This window comes from Pangasianodon hypophthalmus, chromosome 1, assembly GCF_027358585.1.
Source record: "Pangasianodon hypophthalmus isolate fPanHyp1 chromosome 1, fPanHyp1.pri, whole genome shotgun sequence".
Lineage (NCBI taxonomy): Eukaryota > Metazoa > Chordata > Actinopteri > Siluriformes > Pangasiidae > Pangasianodon > Pangasianodon hypophthalmus.
Genome location: NC_069710.1, coordinates 25137250 through 25163150, shown reverse-complemented (window position 1 = coordinate 25163150; position 25901 = coordinate 25137250). Strand labels below are relative to the sequence as shown.

Below are 25901 nucleotides of genomic sequence, written 5' to 3'. Positions count from 1 at the left end.
TGTTACATTCATAGGGCAGTGATGGAGAAATATTTCCTATTTAAGTAGTCAATATCTACTCAATTATACATGTTTTAACTGGTAAACAGTAGGGGTGTAATAATATGGTGTATTGTATCCTGTCATTCGATACGAGACTCTCTATTTAATATGTCAGGCTGCAGGCTGCATAATCAAGTAGGCTATTCCCGATAAAATACTGCTTGAGGTGTAATAAATATTTAAACTTAATCAAGCCCATAGTGAACAAGATGGTACAGGGCTTAAAAAAATCACACTTCTCCAAAGCACGCTGTTTTTCACGCGCATACAAGACAGCACTAATACCATTGCACCTGCGCGGACATCACAAAAAAATGAATGCATGCATGTTTCCCAGCTGATACAATCCAGGTTAAAGAAATAAGGTCTTTTGTGCAGGTTTGGAGAAGTAGTTGATATGGAAAATTTGGACAGACCTGGCAACCCTGTACACCACTGAAAGTTTGACCATAGAGCTAATTTCTTAACTTTGTAAATGTTATTTTATAAGGCTGAATGGGTCCCTGGTGGTCTAGCAGCTAAGGATCCCGTGCTCTCACCGCCGTGGCCTGGGTTTAATTCCTGGGCAGGGAACCAACCCAGCCACTAGAAGTGTACTCTCAGTGCCAGTCCCAAGCCCGGATAAAATGGAAGGGTTACATCAGGAAGGGTATCCAGTGTGAAACCTTTGTCAAATCAAACATGCACACCAGTGATCCACTGTGGCATCATTTTATAAGGCTGAATCCAATATTTTTAAACTCACAATCACAGTTTAAAAATAAACAAATAGACTAAGTAATAAAAATAAAATGGTACTGTAGGGAACTTTCAAAGCTTATTTTATAAATTTAGAGGCATGCAAATAAAAATGTCTGATCTATGAGCTGTTACCTGAGCTAGTGATAAAATACAAAATACAGTTGTTTTGCTCTAAAATTTGGGTTTTTTGTAATAACCATACATCCCACATAAACAGGTGCACACTCAGTTTTTTTCTTCTCTGTCCAGCGGCTCATATAGGCGTGGGCATTAGCGGACAGGAGGGCATCCAAGCAGTGCTGGCATCAGACTACTCCTTCTCCCAGTTCCGCTTCCTGCAGCGCCTCCTACTGGTACATGGTCGCTGGTCTTACCTGCGCATGTGCCGCTTCCTCTGCTACTTCTTTTACAAGAACTTTGCCTTCACCATGGTGCACTTCTGGTTCGGCTTCTTCTGCGGCTTCTCTGCCCAGGTCAGAGGGTTGTGGCTACAGGCAGTGTAAAGTCATCTGAATACTCAAAAGACCTCTCTCTGCTAAGCTTTCACATCAGTACAGCACTCCAGTCCTCCACCCCAATGTAACTAATGAGGGCCTGAGTCAAAATGTGGAAAAACAGAGTCTCTCTATTCGGCATTTTCAAAAACATTTTTTCATAATCCAAACAAGGAATCAAAATGAGGCAGAAAAAATCTTTGAGATGTGAAAACAGGGAAAACAAGGATCTAGATTTGGAAAATATTAGTAACAAGGCTTAGAAATGCAATATATAAATGCAAGACTTTATGACATAGAAGACTTTATAAGACAAAAAGTGTCTATACATTGCCTGGGGTAACATCACAATAAAACAGACTCAACACAGGTATAAACAGTGACCAAGAGATGTGGCTATACAAAGCTGAAGCAAGAAGAAAGTAATATTCTGTGACAGACTGTATCATAAAATAGGTACTCTGCTATGGCATATTACATTTATATAAAGTGTATTCCTAAGCTGACCTTTGTTTTTCTGTCTCATTTAGACAGTATATGACCAGTACTTCATCACCCTCTATAACATAGTGTACACATCATTGCCTGTTTTGGCCATGGGCATCTTTGACCAGGTATTCACACTACAAAGAAGTGACTCTTGTAGAAATCTCTATTGAAAGTTTATTTTAGTGATCATGAAACTCTCACACCATCCTTTCTTTCCCACAGGACGTCCCTGAGCAGCGTAGTCTGGAGTGCCCGAAACTGTATGAGCCAGGTCAACTAAACCTGCTCTTTAACAAGCGTGAGTTCTTCATTTGCATTACTCAAGGTATCTACACATCTGTCGTGCTGTTCTTTGTGCCGTATGGCATTCTATCACGGGCAACGCAGAGCAACGGTGTTCCGCTCGCTGATTATCAGACCTTCGCTGTCACCACCGCCACAGCCCTCGTCATCGTTGTCAGCGTCCAGGTCAGTTACAGCTGATCTGACTCCTCAAATTAGCTTTTTTAACACCAAGGTAAAAGTATAGGCAAATATTTTCTGATATTCTGTAACATCAGTTGTCATCCAACTTCTGCCCACTTTATTAGACTGGTACGCACTGTAGATATACAGTCAGAGATTATAGCATATCTTTTCCATGTACAAATTTGTGTTATTACTTCATCAGTGCTTAGTTTCTGACCGCAGGACTTTTGTAAGTTGGATATTTTTGGTTTGTGGACATAGAACATGGACATGGCTTGTAGACAGATTACATAGTAATGCCATGCAAACTCAGTGTCACTGCTGTCCTGAGAATGGTATAATACAGTGAGGGGACATAAGTATACAGGCACCCTTTTTTTTTTTTGTTTAATATACTTTCAGTGCATATATCAACTTTAATTTTACATACAGCATTTCTTTTGACTTTGTACTTATAAATAAGAACAAAGAAATATGTAATCATAAACGTAAACAAAGATATGTTTAAAACCAAATCTGATAGGGAAAAAAGTATTCAGACATGACAAATTACCAACATCAGTACTTTACTGTACCTTACTGCAGTTGGCAATTACAGGTTTAAGATGCCTACAATAAGCAATAATTAGATTTTTGCAGCATTTTCCCATTTTTCATGGCAAATTCTCTTTAATTCCTCAAGGTTATGAGGTTCCCTCTGAGGGACTTGCAATTTCAAAATCTAAATTTTCAATGCAACCAACATGACCATTTTTTTTTTAAGAAACCAGTCTTATTTTGGCTGTATGTTTGAGGTTGTTGTCAAGTTGAAACATCCATCTTCTCCCCAAATACCCCAGAAGTGGATATATTCACTAGAAGTAGTATATTAAATAACAAAAACAAAAGTGTCCGAATACTCATTTCCTCTCACTATATATGGCCAATTAACTAATAACTAATAAACTGGCAAATTGGCTTTGGTTCAAAGTAGAATGACACAGGGGTATGAACGATCAAATCATCACCTTTTGATTAATTAATTTTTGTTAACCGAGGAAGGTTGCAGATAATTCAGTCTTTGATTTGGTGAATGCACAGAAGATAAACATTTTGACTACTTCAAGAAAATAATCTTCAATACAATAATCTCCAAGCTGAAAAGACATAACTAAGGCACCTCTGAATAAGATTCTAAGATTAAAAGATTCTAAGACTGTATAGCAACATGACATTAATCCTGAGTTTGTAGCTGTTCATAAAGGTTTATGTGTATGTATGTATGTATGTATAGATCTCTCTGGACACAGGATACTGGACAGCTATAAACCATTTCTTTGTGTGGGGTTCTCTGGGGGCTTACTTCACTATCCTCTTCACCATGCACTCCAGCATCATGTTCAACTTCTTCCCCAAGCAGTTTCACTTCCTGGGTAAGGCTGCACTGACCCTCCAAACCATCCAGGCTCCAGTTATAAATATCTAAGCACAGAATTTGTGAGATACCTATCAGTGAACTTATAGCTGAACACAGATTACATGATCTGTTTTTTTTTAAGGCTTTTTTTATTTAAAAAAAATAGATGGTTTGTCAGTAGATCTAACTGGGAAGTGCATTTTTTACTTGAGGTAAACATGTAAGATTTAATGGTGTAATGTGTATTTGTTTCTCCACAGGAAGTGCACAGAACACATTAGCACAACCAGTGGTGTGGTTGACTATTGCTTTAGCTACAGTCATTTGCATTGCCCCTGTGGTCGCCTTTCGCTTCCTCAAACTAAACCTTAAACCCCAGCTGTCAGATACTGTAAGTCAAAACATGTTTACAATAATTACAGACCAAATGCAGTGTTGAATCGTGTGTGTGTGTGTGTGTGTGTGTGTGTGTGTGTGTGTGTTTGGGCTGTGGATTTAAATACCTGATGTCCCCACAAGGAGAGAAATATCTGACAGTTTTGACCTTATGGCGAAATTTGGGTGGTCCCTATAAGGAAAACTGTTTTTTTGTTGTTGTTTGTTTGTTTTTGTACAAAAAAGCAGCTTTTATTTAAAATCCTAAAAGAGCCTAAATGTTTTCCTTTGATTGCTCAGGTAAAATGTATATTTAGGTTTTGGCATAGGATTAATAAATTCCATTAAAAATTATGTCAATGGAAGTTCCTCTCAAGGATTGTAAGAAAAACAATGTGTGAGTGTGTTTGTGTGTTTTCCTCTGTTTGCCTTGGCTTATTTCCTGATTTCACCTGTTTTCACATTTCCCTCAAGGTGCGCTACACTCAGCTTGTGCGCCAGAAGAAGTGGAAGCCCGGTGGGCGTGCCGGGTCTGGTGCAGGTGGGATGGGTGCCTCAGGGGGTGGAGCTCTTGGGCGTTCATGTCATGGTGGCTCCCGTCGATCAGGTTATGCATTTGCGCATCAAGAGGGCTTTGGAGAACTGATCACATCAGGCAAAAATATGCGTCTGAGCTCTCTTGCTCTTGCTACGTTTGCCTCGCGGCACAGCACCAGCTGGATTGACACACTCCGCAAGAAAAAACAGACAGCGGCCTCCACGGCTCAGAACATACCGTCCAACTCGCAGGCCCTACCCCTCTCCACATCTTCCTCTCGGATTGGCCCCCAGGAAACATGTCCAGAGAGCATAGGAAAAACAAATTTGAACACTGTTCCCAGCAGCAGTTTTAGTGATGTCCAGTTAAGCATGACAAATATTGCACAAGTGGAGATAGAAGCTACAGTCTTATAGTGAAGGTAAACACAGGCATACATTTTCATATAGAAAGCTTTGCTTTAAAAAGTCACACAGCCATGTACAAATGGACTATACTGTATATACATTGTTGATACAGAACATGTTATGTAAATGTATATGATATATTTTTAGTATAGCTTGCACAGTGCATGTGTAATCACCCATATTGTAAACATGCATAAACACTTCCCTTCAGTCCAATGAACCCGATGCAGTTTTTAAACCAATGCTTGCCCACTCAGGGAAGACTCTGAGTCTTTTTGAACAGAGTTGAAGCACTGTATAAACAAGCACACGCCTTTTGTTAGCCAGGGTTTTATGAATTGCAACAGGATTTTAGTAAACTATTAGAGACATTTAGCTGTATTTAAAAGACAGATGCTGTAATTAGGGAAAATATTACTCTAATAAAATTCCCCTGTGATCCTTAAAACACAAGAGAAGCAAATCGCAGGATGCATCTGCTTAGGGGGCACTTCTGCCTTTTATTCAGTGGGCAACATTTCATAAGCATTACCTGCGCTCTCTTTTATAGGAAACACTGTTTGGCTGTTGGGGGAACAGGAGCACGGCACAGTGGAGCCAGCAATCTTTCATCACTTAATTCTACGGGGAAACTCCTGTGAACTCCTCTGTATGTCCTTGAATTTCACTTATCTTACATCTAACTGAGTACAAGACCTTTGCTGTCAAGAACTCATCTGTATTTTCGTAAAGACTGACATACAGCCTTAAACAAAAGACCTATAAGAGCAGATACAGCAAAAGCACTGAACATGGTAAACTTCACAAACACACATACTATTTCCTGTCTCTGTTGTGCTGTGTGATCATTTCATTGCAAAACATTTTAATTCAAGCAAAAAAAAGTGTTCAATTATAAGAGGGAAAAATAGAAATGAAATGTCATTGTGCAGGTTAACAGTCCCAGGTTCAAATAATTATAAGATAACTGGAATTCCTCTTACTATTCACTGCGGTTGAGTTTTTGAAAGTCTGGTTTCAGTTAAAAACAGTTTTAAAGCAGATGAGATGTCAGAGAGGGAAAGTACCTTAGATATGGCAAGGATTTTTCCTGCATCTAAATACTACATGGCTTTACTTTGCCATTACTATCACGGGGGTTTATATCCATTTCCTTACGTCTTTGTGGCAAATCTCTAGCAGTGAAATTGTAATGTGAGCAGTTACCTGATATAGATGTTTAGAGTTGCAGTATATTCCTGTCTGAGGCAAATTATGTGCTTCAAGGTTAGTTGCCTTGACTTAATATTAGACAATACTACTAGACAATGCAATGACCTGTAAATCCTCTATATACTGTATCTAGACAGTCATTAGTTGCACTAAACTATCTTAGATATCCAATTTCTGATTATTGAGCCTCATTTGGAAATATTGGAAATGTCTTTACCTCTCTTTTTTCATTGCAAAGAGCTTATTTATGATAACTCAGATAAACATAATGTAGAATAATTCCTTAGTGCTCTTTTCTTTCGTACGTTTGTGTTAAGATATTCCACATTGTCTTTTAAGGAATTATGATTACTGTGATTAAGTTACTTTGGTGCCTGGCAATACCTTCCCTTTGGGGCTGTATTTTTCACAGAGAACTGCCACCTACTTGAGTATGGATTAGGGGTCTGCAGTATGGCAACTCATGAAACCAAAATACTTTAAAACATTTTCATGATACACAATATACACTTACTGGCTAGTTTAATAGGAACACCTCTACACCTGCTTATTCATGCAATTATCAGCCAATGATGTGGCAGCAGTGCAGTGGATAAAATTATGCAGGTACGTGTCAGAACTTCAGTTAATGTTCACATTAAACATCAGAATGGGGGAAAATGTGATCTCAGTGACTTTGACCATGGCATTGTTGTTAGTGCAAGTCTACAGTAACTCAAATAACCACTCTTTATAGTTGTGATGAGCAGAAAAGCATCTCAGAACGCACAACATGTTTAACCTTGAGATGAATGTGACACAACAGCACCACTCTGGGTAAACTTTAGAGACAGTTGTGTGATGTGAACATTAACTGAAGCTCTTGAGCCAGTACCTGCATAATTTTATGCATTGCCCAGCTTCCACATGATCGGCTGATTGGATAATTGCACGAATGAACAAGTGTACAGGTGTTCCTAATAATGTGGATGGTGAATGTATATCATGGAATTTACGTTTGCTAACAGAGTACTAGGAAAGGGAGGGAAAATGAAACATTTGGCACCAAATATATTTAATATCTAATTACTTAATTTTTATTGTTGCAATGAAGGAGATGGTCAATGTTATAGAAGATACCTGCGATGTTTTAAACTAGTCTACTGTGCCGTAATTTATCATGGTATGGATTATATACTGTCATATGCGTAGGAACTTATACATGGACCATTGGAAGATGTCTTGATTCTGTGGATAATGGAATGGATAAAGCCTATTATCCGGCTCAAGTAAAGACACTGGACCAATGTGTGAAGCACTTCTTGTGTTTGTGTAAATACTAAAGTTCTCCATGAGAACGCAATATGAACTCAAATGGAATAAAACTCTCGCTCAGCTTCCCCTTTTGCATTTATCACACCATATTGGTGTTCCAAGACTCTGAGCTGGACTACCGGAGTCATTTACTTAGAGCCATAAATCTGCTCTTTTGGATTCTACAGGAATGAACTGGGAAAGAACGTTACACATAAAGTTACCAAATGGATTTCTCCTCATGTCTACTGGACCAGTGAGAGTCTCTGTCTAAAAGTGGCCTTAGATACATGTACTAACATGAGTTTTATGCACGGGTGAATACATGGCTGTATGTATTGTAAGACATAACCACACAACATTACCTGTTTCTTTGGGTTTGGGATAAATCTAAGCCTCATACCTCCTACGGGTGAAACATTAGTGATTCACTACAAACAGCAGTGATTTGCTTTTAAAGTTGAAATGTAGTGATGTTGAACCCCTGTTTAATAATTTGTTTATTGCAATAAGAGACAAGCCCTTGTGTTACTTTGTGAACCAGCATCTGCCATTTTAATCTGTTATATTACCCTTACATCATGGGGGTGTGGAGTCTGGTGTAATGAAAAAAAATGGATGAATATGATTAAAATAGTATTTAAAAATGTACTGTATTTTTGTGTCTATCATATGTCACACTGACAGTAATGATGAGATTAATTCCAACACGTTTGTCAATACTCCTTTATGAAAAGAAGGTCCAGCTGAAATGTCTTTTTATTTATGTATTATTATATATTTAATTTTTACAAATATTTTTATATCTTAGAAATTGCTTTTCCATTATCCATCATATTCTGTGAACTCTGAAAACATTCTATAGGTCTGCAACGTATTTCTAGTTTATTCCAATGCCACATCAACCTTCCCATCCTGTTTCCTGCCTCTGCACAGCCTATTTGTCTCATCTGTGTGCTTAAGAGGGGTGACCCTGCTTCGTTGTTATGCAATTTATCAAACACACAGTTAGCAAGAGAATGAGAGAGAGAGAGGGAGAGAGGAGGGGAGGAACTTTAGGGAAAACAACCGCCCAACTACCAAATGCTATTTTTAAGAACTGTCTTGAACTTGACACAGACTGAGCTGGATTTTAAACATAGCAGTTTGGACCAAAAGCGAACACCTAAAAGGATAACATGAGGTGACATTTAATGATCTATCTTTTATTTTTCTCATGATGTTTGTCTTGTTCCTGTTTGTGATCTTCACAAAACTCTTCATCAACTGCAATTATTTGGTGAACTACTGAGCCATGAGCGTCCCGATTGCACTTACTCTTCTTGTGCTGTGTGCGGCCAAAGTCCATTGTGGTCAGGAGAGTCCAGTATGTCCTCGGAAAGGTAAGTGAACTATAGCCTTCATTTCAGCTGCTAGTGTTAAAGACAAATGAGGAAGATGATCAGGCTGTTTGGTTATAGAATAAACAAGTATTAATATAACTTACAACAATCATTTCTATTTCACAAATTTGAGCAAATAGTGTGTGTTCACATATGATGAAATTACTCAAATATGATCATTTTTTAATACGCAAGCTAATTAGATTTCAACTGCCTTTTTCTAAAATTGGCATAGCATGTGGAAATAGTGTGACTGCTAATCTGTCTATGCCACTTGTAGTGTAGCTGTAATAACTCAGTAAATGATTAAGTAAATGTTTTAAACAATACATTGGTATTGTGACAGGTTTCAAATGGTTGGATTGGTAGCTTCTGTTACTGGCTTAATCAGATGATTTACATTGCTGCAAGTTATGTTTCATGCTGTTTGTACTCAGAAGTCCTAGTTTCACTTATTTTGCATCTAGGGTTTTCCCTGATACTTTTAGCTGCTCATCATTCAGTCTGAATGTCAGTGGAAACCTGTGTATTATACTGACTTCTGTGTTTTCAAAATCTGTTAAATATGGAAAATCAGTATTAAAAACCTAAGACAGGACTTCAGTACTCTTAGTAAAAGTCTCTTTTATTTTTTATTTAATCAATAACAAGTCCAAGAAGAGCAAGAGAGAGAACATGTGAATGTGAGAAGGAGCAAATGGAGAAGAGTCAGACTTACATTCAGAAGAAGGAACTGAGACTGTGGTGCTTTATTGTGCAATTTTGCAGTTTATCTGTACAAATCAGTCAACCGCTGTACACACAAATTCAGGAAACTGGGGGACAAGCACGCGGGTTATTGTAATACCCCTCCAAATAACGGCTCATCTCTATTCCTGCTTACAAGCTGATCATTAAAGTAGAATCATGGAGAAAGGTTTCACAATATCAAGAAGGATATAAGTTCAATTTATTTAGCTTAGGGCAACTGATTGACCTGATTATGTGTGTGTGCATGGTGCCCTGCGATGGACTGTTCCTGGATATTCCAAGGTGTATTCCCACCTCGGCATTATGCAGTTATTGAAGATGAATGAATGAATTAATTAATGAATATTCATCATCATCAACACAGTAGCAGAAGCATGCATGAAATTAACACAACTATCACAACTGTATACAACTATCACAACTAACAACTGTAGCAACAATGTGAAAAAGACATGGAAAGTATTCAAGAAAGGTGAATGTAAAAAAGTATTAGAAAAGTAAAGCAGTAACAATTATTAATAAGTCTGATGGTCTTGTGAACGAATGTTACCTTATTGCAAGGTATCTGATATCTGGTTTTCCTTTAACAATACACACAACTATATTAAAATTTGACTAATTTGAAACATTCGTTTTCCCTTAGAATCCTATCCTGGTGTGCTGGCCTTGAAAGTGGGGTCAGAGGTCATCCTGGGTTGCAGGGGCGATGTCACTGTGGATAGCATGCCATTAGTAATGAGTACAAAACACAAAGAGAGACTCGAGAGAAGAGGAGATGTAACTAGCCATTGGACAACCCAAAAAGCCAGAGAGAGTCCTGGTACTATTGGAATACACCAAATTGAGAACTTTGCCACGACTGGAAAATTTAAAATTAAAACTGCAACTGGAATATATGCTAAAGTCAGTGAATCTTTAACCACTGCTAACCCGGCTATGAGCTCAGCAAAGGAGCAAATGGGAAGTGGGCAAGTTTTGCCTGCTGTCAATCAATCCACTAAACCCAACAGTGTGAGCAGAGTTACAGAAGAAGGAGGGGTTTTTAGTGTAACCATGGAAATGGGGTTGAGCATTGAGAGAGGCACCAGCATAGAATATGAAGAAGAAGAGGACTATGAAGAGAAGGTGGAAGGATTGAGAGTGACCAGGTCCATTAAGAGGCAGGCACGATGGACTTGGAATGGTCAGCTCATGCGAGGCGCTATGGAAAATGGCGGGGCTTTAAGACTTCCTGCTCTTCGGTTGACTGACTCAGGGAACTACAGCTGCTATAGGAGAGGCAAACTAGTTTCATCTGTTAAAATCAGTGTTGGCAGTAAGGAGACATATACACACGCACACACACATTGCAATATTGAAGACAAATACAAAAATCATGCATAAATCCTCTGGTGACAAATAAACTAACCAAGCACTCTTATATCTCTCTTAGGCCCTCCAGAGAACCCTACCCTGTCATGCTACAAGAAATCCCACATCAGCAAAATCCGGTGTGAGTGGATATCTAGACAGCCCATCATCCCACAGCCTCAGTGTTACCTGCTCCTCAGGAAAGGGTAAGTAAGTGTGTGTGTGTTTGTGTCTGAGTGAGAGAGTGTGTCATTCTGAGTTAAGAATGAGAATGAGTCAGTTCAAGTTTGAAAGCTCATAACCTTCTGATCATTATTGTAGAATTTTACTGCCCATTCAACCATGTTGGGAAAAAGATACAGGGTGCAGGTGGTGTCCGTTGACTGTGAGTAAGATGATGATAAAGCCCCCAACAGGCTATTTGCATATGTTGCACCAAGAAACAGAAAGAGAAGGTTTCAGGACTCAATGGTCAGATGCACATAGACAAATCTTTAAGATGTAATCATTGTTAATCATTGCCTGATTTTAAATGTTCTTCCATTACTGTAATACACATCACAGTAAAGTTCACCACAGTCGCCAGGTCAACCTGGATATCTCTGCCAACAAACTGCTATGTGACACTGTCTTCTAGTGAACGTAGCTCAAATAGAATTGACAATATATTATTGCCACCTTTGGCCATCCTTATATTTCAGATAAGGGATACTCAACTACAGTGCTGGAGACTGATTGTGCTACACAGATTCAAGTTTTTTTCTTATCTCAACTCATGAAGGGCTTAATTAGTTGATGAGCTAGATCAGGTGCCTTGAGCACAGAAAACTGGAGACTGGAGTTAAGAACTACTGTTTAGATTAAAGAGGTTAGATCAGAATTCTTAAACACTCATTTAGTGAAGAGTCCAAAGCACCCTCTCAATAGAACATGCTCTAGCTACTAACACATAATTTTTATAGGCCTCTGGCCATTTTTATTAATTTTTTTATTTTATTCATATAATAATACTGTATTCATATAATAAAAATGTACAGTGCACCTCCCTAAAGGTACTGTACTTTTTGTAGGGTGTCTTTTTGAAGAATTACGATTCTTTCTCTTTCTTCTTAGATTGGAGAAGATCTCCCGTGTGAATTGTTCGTACTCTGCTACGCGCTCCCGCTGCTGGTGTGTGTTGCCCAGTGAAGGGAGTGACAGAAAATCCTATACTGCTAAACTGTGCGTGACTAACACAGCAGGCAATGCCACAAGCTCTCCATATAACTACATTCCTCAAAACATCAGTGAGTGTGTATGCATGTCTTTTTTTAAAATATTTTTTATTCATAATCTAGATATGATTATAATATTATTGTATTGTATATGGAATAGGATTATTCTCTCTCTCTCCTAGTTAAGCCAGATCCTCCAGCTCGAGTTGTAGTAAAGCCAGTCATGGGTGAGCCTCACACACTGAAAGTCTCCTGGTCTTTACCTGCCACCTGGAGGCAGAGCTTTTACTACATCCTTCACTTCCAACTGAGATATCGTCCTCTAAATGCCAAAGAGGTAGAGAGAGACTTGTGTGTGTGTGTGTTTTTCTCATATTCTGCTTCTGTGTATATTTGTATATACAAGAGAATGTTCTTGTGGGCAAGACGTATCTTGACATCATAAAATGTAAATGAGACATTGAGGTTTCAGTATGTACAGTATATGGCCTTAAATCACAAATTGTAGTAAATGTACATTTCACTCTGAAAGAACCACTATGTTTTGTGTGTGTGTGTGTGTGTGTAGTATCAGCAGGTGGACATAGACGATACAGAGCTCTTATGGTTGATTTCAGACGCTCTGCCACACATTCAGTACGAGATTCAGATTCGAGCAAAAGATGAGTATGACGGGCAGTGGAGTGACTGGACCAGTCCTGTGCATGCATACACATGGACAGGTAATTACAGTGCCACACACGACTCCAGAATTATGACACCTTCAAGGAAGTTCAAAATGGTTGTATAGAATAAACAGAATAAACTTTACACACAAGGATTAAATTATGCATATCCACACAGGAGGTTGTAGAAACATAAAATCAGTGTTTTTGCAGAAAAACGTCATACAGCTATGTTTTTTCTTGCAACTTCTCACCAAGCTCTCGCCTGTCCTGAGTGACAAGCAACCCTGGTGGTGCCTCGGAACCACAGTTAATCACAGAATCATAGTTACGTACATTACTAGCTTTCTATTTCAGCCCTTCCTGAATAAAAATTCCATGTAACAATGTCATAGGAACCAGCTTATGCTACTAGGAAGGCAATGTTTACCTTGTACAACCTGGAGAAGCTGCCAAGTTGCAGCCTAGTTGTGGTAGAAGTGAAAATCCATACAGTAGAGGACAGGGCCAGTGCATTCTACCCAGCAGGTTCTACTAGGGAGAACCACAATCGTTAATGTGTTCGCCTGCCGTCTGCAAAATGGTCCATCCTGAGCCTTGCCAAACTATTTCCAGATCCAGGAAACATGTTAGCTGAATCATTGTACACTCCCAGTAGCGCACAGGCTCAACCAAACTGGACAGTTGAAAAAAAAAAAAAACCTAGAAAAAAAAAATCACCTGGTCTTTTTCCAGTCTTCAACTGTCCAGTTTCTGTGAGTCTGTGCCCATGAGAGCCTCAGACTCTTGTTCTTGGTTGACAGTAGTGGAACCTGATGTGGTTTTCTGCTGTTGAAGCTCATCCATCTCAAGGCTTGATGTGGTATGCATACTGAGATGCTTTTCTGCTCGCCACGTTTGTACAGAGTGCTTACTGAGTTACTATAGACTTCTTGTCAGCTCAGACCATTCTGGTTATTCTCCTCTGATCTCTCTTATCAACAAGGTGTTTCAGCCTGCAGACCCTCCGCTCACAGGATGTTTTTTGTTTTCCACATTATTAGGTGTAAATATAAACATATACTTTACAGTCCAAGCAGCCCAGTTCAGTTATCTCTCACCAGATGTTGGCACATTCTATTCCCAGAGTGCACATGATTTGTGGTGCCTAGGAGTCCCTTGGCGATGCACCAGGAGACAGATGGAGATAATCCTTAAATGAAATCATGTTATGGAAAACGTGCAAGCATGCTATTTCTCAGTAGTGTCTGATATGCACCAGTTATATTACATAATAATAAAAATACATACAGAAGAAGAAAATAAGAAAGAAAACTTTTGGTAAAATCAAACAGATACTGCTAATTAGGCCAGCAAAACCACTGCAAAATGAACCCATTTACCCTAGTATTGCACATATATCCAGTCAGGTCCATAAATATTTTGACATTGACAAAGTTGTTATTTCAGTTGTTTTCTACAGTATATTGGAGTTGAAATTAAATAAAAATTAAATAATGAATATGACCTCATCAAATGACCTTAGCTTTAATTTGTTTGTTCTTGGGGCGTTTGGCCTTTGGTTTTGCCTTCAGCATGTGAAATGCATGCCTAATTGGATTCAGGTCAGGTGATTGACTTGGCCATTTAAGAATGTTCCATTTTTTTGCCTTAAAAATTTATGGGTGGCTTTCGAAGTATGGTTTGAGTCATTATCCATCTGCAGTGTGAAGCGCTGTCCAATGAGTTTTGATGCATTTGGATGAATCTGAGCGATAATATAGCACTATACACTTCAGAATTCATCCTGCTGCTTTTGTCAGCAGTTAGAACATTAATAAATATGAGGGAACCAATTCCATCAGCAGCCATACATGCCCAAGATGAGGTGTTATGCTTCGGATCATGAGCAGTTCCTTCCCTTCTCCTGGTACAAGTTGATCTTTGTCTTAACTGTCTATATGATGTTGTTTCAGAACTTTCCAAATTTTTTTAGATGTGTTTTGGAAACAGAAGTCTAGTATTCCTGTTTTTGATGGTTTACATCTTACAAACCCTCTGTAATTATTCTGGTGAAGTTGACTTTGACACAGACACACCTCCTGGAGAGGGTTCCTGAGCTGGCCAACTGTTGTGAAGGGGTTTTTCTTCAAGAGGGAAAGAATTCCTCTGTCATCTACCACAGTTGTTTTCCATGGTCTTTCAGGCCTTTTGGTATTCCTGAGCTCACCAGTGCGTTCTTTCTTTTTAAGAATCTACCAAATAATTTATTTGGCCACACCAAATGTTTTTGCTATCTCTCTGATAAGTTTGTTTTGATTTTTCCCCATAATAATGGCTTGCTTCACTTGCAGTGACAGCTCTTTGGACTTCATATTGAGAGTTAACAGATACCAAAGGCAAATGGCACACTTAAAATCAACTCTAGACCTATTATCTGCTTCCTTGTAAGTGAAATGAGAGAATAACACACACCTTGCCAGCTGAGCAGTCAATTGTCCAATTACTTTTGGTCCCCTAAAAATCGGGGAGCAGATATAAAATGTGTCATAATTCCTACACCATTCATTTGATTTGGATCTAAACCTTAAAGTAAAGCTGAAATATTCATTATTTAATTTCAGCTGCAATATACTGTGGTAGACAGCAAAAATAGCAATAATTTTGTTCATGTCCAAATATTTTTGGACCTGACTGTGCACTTACCATCCACTTTATAAAGAACACTTGTACACTTGCATATTCATGCAATTATCCAATCAGCCAATCATATGGCAGCACTGAATATAGGATAGTTGTTGATGCCAGATGGGCTAGCTTGAGTATTTCAGAAGTTGTTTGAAGTCCTGGGATTTGCACATCAGTCTCTAAAGTTTACCCCGAATGTTATGAAGAACTAAAACCATCCAGTGAATGGGGGTTCTGAGGGCAGAAACACCTTGCTGATGAGAAGTCAGAGGAGAATAGTCAGACTGGTTCAAGCTGCCAGGTAGGCTATTGTAATTCAGATAACCACATGTTCCATCCATGGTGAGCAGAAAAGCATATCAGAATGCACAACACATTGAACCTTTAGGCTATAACAGCAGAAGGCTACATCGGGTTCACTCTTGTCAGTCAAGAACACGAATCTGAGGCTACAGTGGGCACAGACTCATCAAAACTGGACAGTTGAAGATTAGAAAAAGAAAAGATTACAAAATTATTGCATATAGTAATCAAAATGGGGACATAAGATACAAATTCAAGCCCAGAAACAAAACAAGCCCACTTTATAACATAAAAATGTGTGTCTGTCTTCATAGCTCCTGAAACCACTGTTGCCCCTGACATTAATACCAGTCTGGTAAGTTCTACCTCTCCAAACACACACACACATACACATAGGGGGGAGGAAAAAAATCCCCAAGGATCACAGTTATAGAGTTGTAGAGGTTTTGTTATCAGTGCCTCCAACAAGCTATTGACAAAAAATGTCAGTAGTCTTTTCTAAACCGTAAATGTAGTGATCATGTCACAATCTTTGAGTTGTAGGAGGAACTGAGTGGTTTAATGATACATTTGTGTTTTGATATTACTAGAAGCTCCTGAAAAGGCTTCCAAATAACATGTTGGCATGAAGGTGTGCTATGTTATCAGTTTTGAGAACCGTGAGATCTATATTCTGATGTTTTCTGAATGTGCATTATCACTACTCTCATTTTAGCACTTCCTCTAAACCTTAATTGGGATACCAGACACATATTCACTTAATGACACATAGGAGCAATTTAGAATAGACAGTCCACCTACAGGCATTTTTTGGGAGGTGGTAGGAAGTGGGAGAACCCAGAGGAAACACACAGACACGGGGAGAACATGCACAGAAATTCCACACAAACCTTGAACTGGGAACCCTGGAGTTGTGAGGCAGCAACAGTACATGTTACATAATCCAGATGGAGAAATTAACTCTGATCACACTTCATCAGACATTATAGTAAATGAGTCCATGTCACTTTGTTTGAAAGGGAGAATGTATTAAGATTTAAATGTGCACTAATAAAAGTTCAGTTCATTACAGTTAAGTGTATACTGCAATTTCTGTTCAGATTAATTGCTGAGGACAGTATATACATGCCCTGTCACTTAAGAGTTCTTTTATCTGCACACTGTATTAGGGGGTGGTTTGGACATTTCCTGAAGGTTCTGGGGGGTCAGAAGATGGAGAAGTGGGTGAGTATGTGCTTGTACAAAGGCACATGTTTGTGTCCATATTTGCTCAGCACCAGTAGTGGCTTGTGAATATAGATGTTGGTGGTTCAGGACATCATTAATAACGACATATAGTATACATAACCTATATAGTGTAGGACAAATAATGACATATAACTTATGCTATAGGATATCTAATGAATTTTTAGAGTAACCTCATCTACAATATACAGTCTAACAGCTCATTTGAGTGGTTTTATTTGCGGTAATATCATTAACCAGAGCTGACAGTGTAGAATATAGTGTGTGTGTGTGTTTCATGAAATTCCTGTTATTCCTGTTATATACTCGTGCTCCTGAGTGTGTGTAAATTTACACATAAGACGATTAACAAATGTAAACCTTGATCGACTTCAAATCATATATATAATTTGCAACATTTATATATGGAATATACTTTCAAATTTCAGTTGCTTATTTTTATTACGTTTACAGCATTTGGCAGACACCCTTATCCAGAGCAACTTACAGAAGTGTTTTTTAGTGTCTCTCAAAAACACATCCTCATGCTACGTCACGGATTAAGAATTTCATCAAGAAACTTTTGTGAAACCCAGTCGTTTAATTGGCATTAATTAAAGAATATTAAAACTAAAAATTATTAAAAATTAAAAATTTAGAAAGTGGGCCAACACAAACCCATAAATTAAGACGAATAAAACTAGTCATTCAATTATAACAAAAGAAATGTATAAAGAGTATATAAACAGAGGATGGGCCGGTCTGTCTGCACATAGCTGTAAGCCGTAAACAAATGCCTCAGCTGAGGGAAGATTAAGGTTATGCTTAGGAAATGACTGGTGTGATTTTTTTCGGAGGATGAAAGTTGGCTTGTAAATCGGTTCCGCCTGCCACAGCATCTATTTTTTAACACTGTACAACACTTCTAGCATGTCGACCGAAACAATTTTAAAATAGCAATTTCCCTGTGTGATGTGCTTGATCACCTGGATACAGTGTAGATCTTTTTTTCTCCTCTGTTTTCATGTCACACCATTTTCTTGTCACCTGTGTATGGAGTTGTAAAGGTTTGTTGAACGCCTGATATAAATGGTGGGTCAGAACCCCACCTGTCCCTTTGGACAGGCCACCACTGCTAAACACTTATGTTAGTGAAAAGTCTCAAATAAAACTAACTTGTGAGGTTTTCCCCTTGGAAATATGATTTTTATAAGAATCTAAACATTATATCTGATCTGAAACACAAGTAGATCCAATACAGGTATTATTTTCATTTGTGGTACTGAATGTGGTACAATATGGGTTTGTGCTGAAGCTAATTTTAAGTTAATTGTGTTATTTTTTTGTGTGTCATTGTTCAAGAGAGTACTACACTGAAAGGAAAATGACATCATCAGTAATGTAACCATTTATGTGAGCTTGTATCTTTCCTCTACATCTCACAATCCCTCTCTCTCTTTCCGTCTCTCTCTCTCTCTCTCTGGTGTGATAGAGATTAGGCCTGCTGATGACAGTGATGGTGTAATGTGGGTGTATGTGCTGTGGGTGGTGGGAGTCTGCCTTCTTATCACCATCATTGTGCTCTCCGTCTGCTCTCTCAGGTACTTCTGCCCTTTCTTAGTTCAGTTTCTGCTTCATAAAACTATTCTTTCATGTTAGAGCACAGGCCAGTGATAGAGCTGAGCAATAGTGGGGTTAAAGGAGCCCACACATGGCCCACTGGTAGTCCTGGGATTTGAACTTACAATCATGTTTTCTCCAGGTACAACCTTAGGCTACCCCTTCTCACAATTATTATTTCCTGCTATGTCTTTCCATATTTTTTCCCTAAAATATTCCAGGACATCAGATTAATATATGTATTCCTAATATGCCTTATTTATACAACACATTTTGTACACAATACAGCTCAAAGTGCTTAAAAGTGAAAACAGAGCATAGTCATTTAAATTATCACAAATTAATGATGTATATCTCAGGTGTAAAGTGAATATGAAGAACAATAAAATAACCCAGAGGAAGATCAAATATTAATAAATAAAAAGTGAAATGGTTTGCAGTGACCTTGTTAAGCCATATTGTTTTCCTCATGTTTTTGTCTCTGCATTTTTCTCTCAGACACAGAATGCCATTCATGCCTAAAAAGAGCAAGGAGAGTGTCTCTTCGGCCTGCTCTTGTTCCTCTCCTTCTCCTCTTCTTCAGCAGCCCCTGATGATTCAGAAGAGCAATCATCAGGAAGGGGAAGGGGAAGGCATCCACTTACACAATGTGGACTACTTTTTTCCTCCCTGTGAAACTTATAGGTCTTGAGCAAACAAGCTGTTACAGTGCCAAGGCCAGTGTTCTATGAAAACACACACACCAAACACCCGCCCCCCCCCCCCCCCCCCCCCACACACACACACACACACAAAACACACACACACACACACATTTGTCTTACTAAATGTCCATTGATATCATTTTTAATACAGCTAATTAATGCTATGTCTACACCTAAACCAATTCCGAATATTGACCTCATCTAACAAAAGGAAATCTTTTGGATCTTTTTTTTTTTTATTAAAAGATGCAGTATTAAAAAAACACCCACAAGGTCAAAACAGCAACATATTCCTATCCATGTGGGGTCATTTGGTCCCAACCAAGATATAAAAACATGACCATCCCCCCAACACCACACACTTTCCATATCTCTCTCTCTCTCTCTCTCTCTCTCTCTCAGGGCCAGTTTAGCGCTGACTGTTTATTTAGCTGCTATAGTATGCTGAGATTCAGACCACTCACCTGTGACTTGTTAAAATTCTACTGTTGTCTTATGTACATAATTTTTTTGTCTGTAAGCACCCTTCTTTCCCAGCATAACCCCATTAAGGTTTTGCTCATTATCTGTACATTTGGATTTGATGTGTTTAGCTTAATAAAGAGTGCCTTATTTTTGTGACATAGCAGTAAATTACTGTATTGGGTGTTTATTTTCATATATTCTAGTATGACTACATTTTAAGTCTTCATCTTCCAAGTGTAATGTTCTCTGGATTAGTTTACAGTGGATTTGGTAAATAGGTGGAGGCACAGTATAACCTGAAACTGTGAATCAGTGACATTGACCTAAACTTCCAATTCCTGAAACACTGGTGCCTTTAAAAGAGAAATATTCAGTTCAATTCAATTTTATATACATAGAGGTGACAGTGGCAAGGCAACCCCGGGGCAAAAAGGCAACAAGAGGAAGAAACCTTGAGAGGAACCAGACTCAAAAGGGAACCCATCCTCATCTGGGTGACACTGGATAGTGTGATTATAAATCATTTCTCTTCTATAACTGTAAACCATAAAGTCAAACAGTGCTAAGTGTGTCAAATGGAACTTGAAATGAGCATCATTAGAGTTGCATCAACCTGAAGTTATCAACTGTTCAATTATATATACACTATATGGCCAAAAGTATGTGGACACCTGACCATCACATCATATGTGATTCTTCCCCAAACTGTTGCCACAAAGTTGGAAGCACACATTTTCTAGAATGTCTTTGTATACTGTAGTATTAAGATTTCCCTTCACTGGAACTAAGAGGCCTAAAGCTGTTCCAGCATGACAATGCCCCTGTACACAAAGCGCGCTCCATGTAGACATTGTTTGCCAAGGTTGGAGTGCAGGAAGCCCTGACCTCAACCCCACTGAACACCTTTGGGATGAATTGAAATGCCGACTGTACGTCCGGCCGTCTCATCTGACATCAGTGTCAAGCCTCACTAATGCTCATGGGGCTGAATGGGAAATTCCCACAGCCACAATCCAAGATGTAATGGTAACCCTTCCCAGAAGAGTGGAGGCTGTTATAGCGGCAAGGGGGCAACATTGGAATGGGATTTTAAACAAGCACAATGTTACAAGAAGCTTTTAGAGACCTTGTGTCAATTTGAAAATGAAAACCATCAATATGTAGGGTAGCTGAACTTTTGTGCAGACAGTTTCTCTCTGTTATATGAGACATGGACATTAATAAATCCAAATAACTGGTTTAGACAAGCAACTGACAGACAATATACCAAAAGTAAGACTGAGAAATTAAATATATTACTACATTAAGTACAAGCAAAAGATAAAATAGCTCTTTGAAAAGCAAGTTAAATAAGTAAAACCATTTAACAGTCATTCATTCAACTTCAGTAAATTCTTTGTCCTGGTCAAGGTTGTGGTGGTTTTGGAGCCTATTCTGGGACATTGGGTGCATGGGATATTATATCTCTGTTATCACTCTATTACATCTGTATCTATTGTAGCTTTACTGTGTGTCTTTTACATGGTTATAGGAATGTAAAGTACCTTTTTCAAATGATTTAAGGTACATAATTGGACCTTAAGGACCAAATTAGGACACACTAAAGGGCACACTAATGGTACAAAAGATCCTTGTGACAAGGGGAAAGTACAGTTTAGTACCTCTTTTTCTGGAGAGTTCAGCACGATGGCGAACATACACTGAGTGATTAATGTTTCTACCTGTTTCTGTGAACTCTGCAATTATTTAGTTATTCAAAATAAAGTCAAACTAGTTTAGACAATTTTAAAAACTAATAATTGCTTAATCAAATTACAGTTTTTTTAACAATTAGTTACATGCATTTATCTATACTGTGTTCACATTACATGCATTTATCTATATTGTGTTCACATTTTCAGACCTCTTCACACAGTTAGCACAGTAGTCTATGTCTGCTGAACTGTGCATCACTTTTCTTTGCTTTGACACAAAAAGCATTGAATAACGTCAGCTTTCAAAATGAATTAATTCTTTTCTCACTCAAACTCAACCTCCAACAAAGCTCTGTGAATCTGCAGATCATTTTTCATGTTTACGGACTGTTTTCAAAACTAATCAGTGTAAGTTCAAAACCAAAAAAAAGTGGTACTTTTTTATAATAAAAAACAAGCTTAAAAACAAACAAACAAACAAACATGCCAATAGGACTGGCTTAGATAAAAGGCATGGTTCCTTACAATTGACAACCTTTGATCAATTGCCAAAATGCCCTGAGCTATCTCTATGACTGTATATAATTTGTTCAATCAATTTAGTGCATGACTTTTTTATTATGCTGTACATATTACATATTATACATTCATAGAACACTTTATTAGGAACACCTTTTGCTACAGGCTCACCAAAACCGGACAGTTGAAGGAAAAACGTAGCCTGGTCTGATGAATCTCAATTTCTGCTGAGGCACACAGATGGTAGGGACAGAATTTGGCACCAACAGCATGAATCCATAGACCCAACCTGCCTTGTGTCAACAGTCCAAGCTGGTGGAGGTGGTGTAATGGTGTGGGCCCATGCAAACTTTGGGCCCATTAATACCAATCATTGCTTGAATGCCACAGCCTATTTGAGCATTGTTGCTGACCAAGTGCAACCCTTGGCCACAATGTACCCATCTTCTAATGCCTACTTCCAGCATGATAATGCACCATGTCACAAAGCAAAATTCATCTCAAACTGGTTTCATGAACATGACAATGAGTTCAGTGTTCTTCACTGGCCTTCCCAGTCACCAGATCTGAATCCCATAGAACACCTTTGGGATGTGGTAGAACGGGAGATTCACAGCATGAAAGTGCACCTAAAAAATCTGCAGGAATTACGTGATACAATCATGTCAACATGGACCAGAATCTCAAAGGAATGTTTCCAACATCTTGTGGCGTCCATGCCACAAAGAATTTAGGCTGTTCTGAGAGCAAAGGGAAGTCCTATCCATTATTAGTATAGTGTTCCTAATAAAATGTTCCGTAAGTGTATATATTTGCCTGCTGTAACTGTTGCTGGGTGGATTATTTTGTTTGAAAGTATTAATGAAAATTGTAAACATGCTTAAACACTTCCCTTGAATCCAGTAACCCTGATGCAGTTTTTAAACCAGTGCTTGGACAGACTTAGAGAAGACTCACAGAGTAGAAGTATTAGCCAGGGTTTTATGACATAGAAGAATATTTGAGAAGCTGTTAAAGACATTTAGGTGCATTTTGAAAAAGATACTGTAATTAGAGGAATATTCCACTGAGATCCTTAATTCACAAGAGAAGCAAATCGCAGGATGCATCTGCTTAGGGAGCACTTCTGCCTTTTATTCAGTGGGCAACATTTCATAAGCATTACCTGCGCTCTCTTTTATAGGAAACACTGTTTGGCTGCTGGGGAGACAGGAGCACGGCACAGTGGAGCAATCATTCTACAGGGAAACATCCACTGGCAAGTGATAGATGTAGACATAGTGAGAGTTGAATGTTTCAATGATCTTACATCTGACTGAGGACAAGGCCTATGATGCCAAAAAGCTGCCATACAGAGGGTAAAGACTGACATACATAGTTAATCAAAAGATCTATAAGTGCAGATACAGTATACATGAAGGGCCTAACAGGATCTGAATTTATATTTATAAATCCTGAATATAAAGTTATAATTCTGAATATATAAATGTAAATCCGAATATATAGTTATAACTCTGAATATGTAAATGCAAATCTGAATATATTGTTATAACTCTGAATATATAAATGTAAATTGTGAATATATAAATGCAAATCTGAATATATATTGTCTACATCTCAATATAAATATATCTTTATGATCAGGCATGTCAACAGATAGATGTTCTTATTGAATTTTTTATAAAAATAGTAGGCCTATACATCCTGTATACATTTATTAGCACAAAAATAGTCTGTTAACAGTGTTAATGCTATGTAGCTTTTCTGCAGAATTCAGAAATTTGAGTTTCGAGAACATGGGCTCCAGACTTCAGGCAGTCATTGACTGCAAAGGATTTTCATCCAAGTATTAAAATTATGGTTATTTACAATTATGTCACTTTGTCCAAATACCTTTGAGCCCCTGAAAATGGAGGTACTTTGTTGAAAATGGCTGTAATTCCTAAATAGTAAATGCCATATTTTTGTGTTACCTCTTAAAATAAAGCTGAAAGTCTACACTTCAATCTTGATTGTTTTATTTCAAAGCCATTGTGGTGGTGTATAAAGGCAAAATCACAAAAACTCTGTCATTGTCCAAATACTTCCGGAACTGACTGTGCATATATATATATATATATACTGTATAAATGAAGTCCTTTGTTGTGTTGGCAGTGTTGTTACATACATACAACATGAATGAAAGGTTTATATTGATGCAATCATTCCAATATGTTATCGTTTCTACGGTAACAGCTCATTCACAGGGCCTTGTATGGTGGGCGCTCAACATAATCTAAGACAACTAATCATCTATTGAACACAGCTAATCATCCTTTTTTTGCTTCCTGGCTTTTGAATTCAAATCTTGGGCACTGTTCTGCCTTCTTGTTTAATTTTCAGTCTCTCCTGAAGAATGAGCATCAAAACACTTTTTTTAATATCAGGTCAATATTAGCAGTTTCTGCCATTTTGTGCCAATAAGCAGCTTAGCTGCTAGCTGAAGAAGGAAGTGGCAGCTAGCTAGCTAGACTTATGAACAACAAATTTCAGAAATCAATGCAAATAATTGAACTCAACTTTATACTTGCAGTTTATTTACAATATTTACAAATTACACCACTACTGCAGGCTCCAAGTGATGCTGACTGACGCCGACATGTTTAAGTTTGAGATATCAGCAATGCTCATTACCGTTTCAGTGATTGGCAGTTGGTTATGAGGTTTACTCCCAGAGTGGCTTCTAGGTGGGACTCAAAATGACATGTTAAAATCCTGTTGTTCTATGAGCATTAATCTTTTGTCCCATTAAAACACATTGTACTTGAAACTCACAGACACCCAGAGAAACATGGCATCTCTGAGAACAGGTTGCATTAAATTCAATGAAAAGTGCAATAATATCATGAGATATTTGATCATTTGATTCACTGAAATATTGAATGATTGATGTGTAGACATTTTTTATAGAGACTTTCACATACATTTCATTGCCACGTTTTAACGCAGATAAACGTAATGCAAAGTATCCATACTTTGGTGTTAGGATATTCTTCATTGTCTTTTAAGGATTCATGATAACTGAGCTACTGTGAAGTTATTTTGGTGCCTGGAAATGCTTTCCTTTTGGGGCTGTATTTTTCACAGAGAACTGCCACCAACCAATCACCCTTCTCCACATCTTCCTCTCTGATTGGCCCCCAGGAAACATGTCCAGAGAGCACAGGACAAACAAATGTGGACCCTGTCCCCAGCAACAGTTTTAGTGATGTCCAGTTAAGCATGACAAATATTGCACAAGTGGAGATAGAAGCTACAGTCCTGTAGTGCACGTAAACACAAGCATATATTTTCATATAGAAAGATTTACTTTAAAAGGTTCTTTGCTATTCTCAGTTATTTATAGCACACAGCTATGTGAAAATGGACTGTAGTATATATATACATTGTTGATATAGAACATGATAATTATATGATATATTTTTAGTTGCTTAATAGCTTGTAAAGTGCATGGGTAATCACCAATATTGGAAACATGCATAAATACTTCCCTATAGTCCAATGAACCTGATGCAATTTTTAGGAAAATGCATGGACAGACTCAGAGAAGAGTCAGAGAGTTAAAGCACAGTATAAACAAGCACACCTTTTGTAGGGTTTATGACCTAAAATAGGATTTGAGAAGTTATTAGAAATCTAAGTATGGGTTAAGGGGTATATAACCCCATGTTTTAGGCATTTACAGCCAGTAGTTTTTCTTTGACATGCTGGCTACAGACATATGTGCTGTCTCTTAAAATGCTTGTCCTCATTCTGGGGAATAGCACTAAGCCATTTTTTTCTCACAAGAACATTGGTGGGAAATGAGCCAAAGCTCAAGTCCAGATGTTTGCTTGATTTTTTTGTGCAT

The 25901-nt window shown here is 38.1% G+C and overlaps 2 protein-coding genes across 4 annotated transcripts in view; both read left to right on the top strand.

The window, feature by feature from the left end:
• atp8b2 (ATPase phospholipid transporting 8B2) overlaps nt 1-8250 on the top strand; it is a 42603-nt gene extending 34353 nt beyond the window's left edge. For 2 of the 3 annotated variants that reach the window (XM_026940079.3, XM_026940078.3), the window contains exons 23-29: nt 1033-1256; nt 1808-1891; nt 1989-2234; nt 3508-3646; nt 3891-4021; nt 4480-4964; nt 5501-8250. In XM_026940079.3, the coding sequence (XP_026795880.3) occupies nt 1033-1256; nt 1808-1891; nt 1989-2234; nt 3508-3646; nt 3891-4021; nt 4480-4959 (1304 nt within the window). In that variant the 3' untranslated portion in view covers nt 4960-4964; nt 5501-8250. Of the gene's footprint in view, nt 1-1032; nt 1257-1807; nt 1892-1988; nt 2235-3507; nt 3647-3890; nt 4022-4479; nt 4965-5500 lie in introns of those variants that run through there. The other variant, XM_053234656.1, reaches the window with a different exon arrangement.
• A 304-nt stretch (nt 8251-8554) lies between these two features.
• Nucleotides 8555-19967, top strand: LOC117599025 (interleukin-6 receptor subunit alpha). Its single transcript, XM_034310455.2, has 10 exons — nt 8555-8837; nt 10231-10902; nt 11020-11143; nt 12051-12223; nt 12334-12488; nt 12720-12873; nt 16101-16141; nt 16956-17010; nt 18503-18611; nt 19129-19967. The coding sequence occupies exons 1-10, from the start codon at nt 8750-8752 to the stop codon at nt 19319-19321; spliced, it is 1764 nt and encodes a 587-aa protein (XP_034166346.2). The 5' UTR covers nt 8555-8749; the 3' UTR covers nt 19322-19967.
• The last annotated feature ends 5934 nt before the right edge of the window (nt 19968-25901 follow it).